The sequence below is a fragment of the Petaurus breviceps genome, unplaced genomic scaffold (genome assembly GCF_028583685.1).
Source record: "Petaurus breviceps papuanus isolate PSGF00001 unplaced genomic scaffold, PetGlider_PUasm1.0 90919, whole genome shotgun sequence".
Taxonomy (NCBI): domain Eukaryota; kingdom Metazoa; phylum Chordata; class Mammalia; order Diprotodontia; family Petauridae; genus Petaurus; species Petaurus breviceps.
In genome coordinates, this window is record NW_027187378.1 from 30553592 (window position 1) to 30557571 (window position 3980).

At 57.3% G+C, this 3980-nt stretch overlaps 2 protein-coding genes across 3 annotated transcripts in view; both read right to left on the minus strand.

Annotated features, from left to right (window-relative positions):
* BMP1 (bone morphogenetic protein 1) overlaps positions 1-1815 on the minus strand; it is a 56435-nt gene extending 54620 nt beyond the window's left edge. Inside the window, exon 1 of one of the 2 annotated variants that reach the window (XM_069075709.1) lies at positions 1187-1815. In XM_069075709.1, coding sequence (XP_068931810.1) covers positions 1187-1379 — 193 coding nt within the window. In that variant the 5' untranslated portion in view covers positions 1380-1815. The remainder of the gene's footprint in view (positions 1-1186) is intronic. The other variant, XM_069075710.1, reaches the window with a different exon arrangement.
* An 878-nt stretch (positions 1816-2693) lies between these two features.
* The window catches only part of SFTPC (surfactant protein C), a 3303-nt gene continuing 2016 nt past the window's right edge, over positions 2694-3980 (minus strand). The window contains exons 4-6 of the mRNA XM_069075712.1: positions 3554-3664; positions 3299-3446; positions 2694-2888 (exon numbers count right to left, since the gene is read on the minus strand). Coding sequence (XP_068931813.1) covers positions 3309-3446; positions 3554-3664 — 249 coding nt within the window. The 3' untranslated portion in view covers positions 2694-2888; positions 3299-3308. The remainder of the gene's footprint in view (positions 2889-3298; positions 3447-3553; positions 3665-3980) is intronic.

A 3980-nucleotide genomic window follows, 5' to 3' on the forward strand; every position in this document is an offset into this window, starting at 1 on the left:
CCCCCCCAGCAAACTCCTTTGGAGAGATCTGGATCCTGAATCAGAAAGCCCAGCTATCACTGTCCTCTGGGTGGCTCCTTGTCCCCAGGTAACCCTGTTCCAGGACTTCCTCTGACATTAAGTGGCCCTTTAGCCTGGCCATCTGGATCTTCCTAGGGCAGGATGGTAGGGTTAAATGCACTCTCCAATGAGTCACAGTGGGACCACACACCTCCTATACACACACCTCAACACACAGACCCAGGACCCTGACCTCTGCTAATTAACCTCCTGCCCCTGTGGGGTAGCAAAGTGGATATTTAAGATTCCACTTTTCTTTGTGCCTTCCCTTTCCTCACCACCAACTTGGCCTTAGGGGTGGGGGGTGCTGGGAGCCTGCTCTCGGCGTGTGGGGAAAAGGGTGTGGGGGAAAGGTTAATTCCCTCTCTGGGTTGTGTTCATTGATTTTGACAGCTGATTAATCAGTCTCCCCCAGCACGCTGGGGGCTTACAACCACCCAAAGAATCCCAGGCAACAAGAGAAACCAGCAATCTCACCATTCATTTAAAAATTCTCTTCTCCCACTTAGGTCAGGGGCCTGTCCGGCTTAGGCCCTCAGGGATTTCCCCACCTCTCCTCTTCCCCACTAGCAGCCAGGCAGCCCCAAGGACCATTGAGACCGACTGGAAAACTTCTACAGCTCCAGAGGAGGAGATGGGGAAGCGGGGGGGAGCCGGGAGAAAGGAAAACTTGCACAGGGGCGAAGACACACACATACACAAGTGTGGCCAAGAAAATTTCCAGTGGGTAGGAAAACGACCTGCCCGGTGGCTGCCCTCCCAGGACCCAGGGAGATTTCTCTCGGAATCCTCCTCTCCTGGAATCGGAGAAATAGCAGCAGGCAGCAGCAACAGGCAGCGGTGGCAGCAGCAAAACTTCTGTCCTACAAGTCCCCCAAACTTCCCCCTCCCTCTCTCCCTCTCTCTTTTGTTCCCCGCTGCATTGCCAACCAGGCAGGCTCGGCTTCCCACACTGGACCGTCCTCCCCCAACCCGAACCCCTAACAGACCCCGCGGCGTGGCAGGGATCCTCTCGCCTCCGCTCCCATACCACCCCCACCCCCCAACCTCCACTGTCCGCGCCCCCCCCAGCTCCAGGCCTGCCCGCCCCCCCAATCCCCTGGTGGCGGCGGCGGGGGGCACTAACCGGCTTTGCAGGGGTCTTTGTAGTTGAGGGGCTCGGGGTCCTCCTCGTCCCCCAGGTCATAGGTGTAGTCGGCCAAGTCCAGCGCCCGGGCCGGGCGCGGGGGCAGCAGCAGCAGCAGCAGCAAGGACAGCAGCGGCAGCAGCAGCAGCTGCAGCAGCAGCAGCAGGGGCGGGCGAGCGGCGGAGCCCTGCATGCTGGCGGGGATGCGGCTCCGGGGCCGGGGCCGAGCCGAGCGAGCGGAGAAGGAAGGAGGGGAAGAGGAGGAATGGAAGGAGAAGGGAGGGATCTTTTTTTCCTTCTCTCTCTCTTTCTCCCTCCCTTTCTCCGGCTCTCTCTACCCCTCCCTCTCTCCCTCCTCTCCTATCTCTTCCCCTCCTCTCCTCCTCCCTCTCTTCCCGTCCACCCCCTTTCTCAATTTCTCTCCCCCTTCTCTCTCCCTCTCCGGCCCTTGCTTTTCTCTCCCTCTCTTCCTCCCCCCCCCCCTTTTTTTTCCTCTTTTTTTTTCTTTTAGGGAAATGAGCTCGCCGGAGGGCGTGTTTTCGCTCGGAGCTCAGCCCCCCTCGGGGCCCGGACTGTGCTCAGCCCCGGGAATGGGGCCAGCCGGAGGCGGGGAAGCAGCGAGCCGGCCCGCGGGCGGTCGTGGTCCCTCCCGCCGGGGAGCGGGAGGGGAGCCCTCTCCACGCGTGGGGGCTGGGGGTTCTGGCTGCCGCTGCCGCCGCCACCACCACGGCCGCAGTTGCTGCTACTGCTGACTCCACCCGCGCAGGCCTGGGAGACCAGGGAGCCCCGGGCGCCGAGGGGCACGCGTGGGGCGCGGGAGGTGGAGAAAAACAGCGCGATGGGGCCCCGGTATGGAGTTCACTTGTGGGCTGGAAGCTCCCGGGGGGTGCCTCCTAGTGGCCGAGTTTCTCTATGGTGTGTCCCTGGGGTGCCAAGGAGCCCCGAGACTGTCCCAGAAAAAGAAGCGCCCCCCCACCCCCACCCCCAGCCACAGCCCCTGCAGAAACTCTCCTCTCTCCCCTCTTCCCTTCCCTTCCTCTCGTCTCTCCTGCCCCCCTCTTTCTCCTCTGTCCCAGTCGGTCTGTCCTTCTCTATGTGCGTGTGTGTCTGCCCCCCGTCTCCCTGTCTCTTTCCCCCTCACTTCCTATCAGTCTCTCGGTCTGTGTCTCTTTTTCCCTCTTCGGTCCCTCTCAGTGTCTTTCTCTTTCTTTCCCTATCTCTCCCAAACTCGTCCTCTTTTCACGGAGAAAGGCCGTTCCTGGAATAGCCATTGGAGGGCGCTACAGCCTCGCCGATGGCTCCCCAAGGCTCAGCTACGCCCCCCACTCGTGTCTGGGACCAGGAGTCACGTTCCACGGAGCCGAGGCGGCAGCTCTCTGCTCTCTGCTATCTGCCAACCGTCTTTCCCAGCCCCACCTTCGAACGCCATTCCTTCCTCGCTAAGTCCCCACGGCCGTGGTCCGGGGGGATGTAGTGGACTGACCGGCAGGAAGGAACTCATTCAGGATTTTCATGAGAGCTTTTCCAAGAGCTCGTAAAGTGATTTTATTATTTTTGTAGCAGAAGCACCCGCACCTACCAAACATACATCTTCCCCCAACCCCATTTTCTTTCCCCTTCCTTTTCTGTGTTTGCAAGCTATAACCTTCTTCAAAGTCAGGGACCACGCAGGATCTCTTCTGTCCCCTTGGCAGCCCAAAACCTAGAAAGCAGACACTGGTTACCAAGGGAGAAGGCTCCCGTGAGAGCCAGCACAGAGCCCTGAACTTGGACCTAAGTTCAGGTATTTACTCGCTGTGTTACTCTCAGCAACCTCCTGAATCTCTGTGTCTTTACTCATGTGTAAAATGAGGGAGTTAGACTTCCTGATTTCTAAGGTTCCTTTCCAGAGGAAGGGGAGAGGATGAGACTCTCAATCTTCCTCCTCACCCCACCCCCACTTCTGGGCTTCCCTGAGCATGACCCACCTCCCCACCCCTCCACATCTACCCAGTATGGGTCATCTGAGTTCTGCCCCTTGGCAGACACAGACATAATGTCATGTTTTCCACAGTTCCCTTGGTTCAGCTTAGCAGTACCCTCCAAGAACCCTGCCTCTATCCCCTTGCTCACCAGACATTCCCTAAATGTAGTACAGAGGAACCTCGCCACAAAGGACATTCATCGTAGTGCCTAGGATGGCTGGGTCCACCTGGGACTCTGAGATGGCATGGGCGTCCTCCTCCTGATCCAATTTAGCAGTGGGCAAAGAAGGTTTAGCCTTAAAAAAAAAAAAGCCATTCCCCCAAGGGTGGAGAATGATTGATATTAGATAGAAATACTTAAAGTGACTTAAAGTGTGCAGTGGAAATGTGGAGCACCACTCACCAGGTGACTTTGAAATTTTCGGGTGATGGCATCTAGACTGGGGATGTCCTCTGGAGTCATTTGAGTGATGTAACAGGTGGCACCCAGGGCAGGCTTATATGCAATTAAGAGCTGAGTATGGAAGAGGAAAAAATCCACTGAAGAAAGTCTTTTCTTCCCCTACAACCTCACCCTCAATCCAGAGGCTTTGAGGGTTCAGAGGTTCAAGTCTCCATCTAGTGGACTGTGAGAATCAGCATTGGAGGCTGCTAATCTTTTGGGAGCTAAGAGCTCAGGGAGGGTCAGGTGACCACCACAGGATGAAGTGTGGAGGAGGGCACAAAGGTAGAGGCTGGTGTTCAGGCATGTTTGCACCTAAGCTAAATCCCAAACATGCTCGAGAGATATGGGAACCCTACCTTCCAGTCAATCTGGTGATTGACTTGCC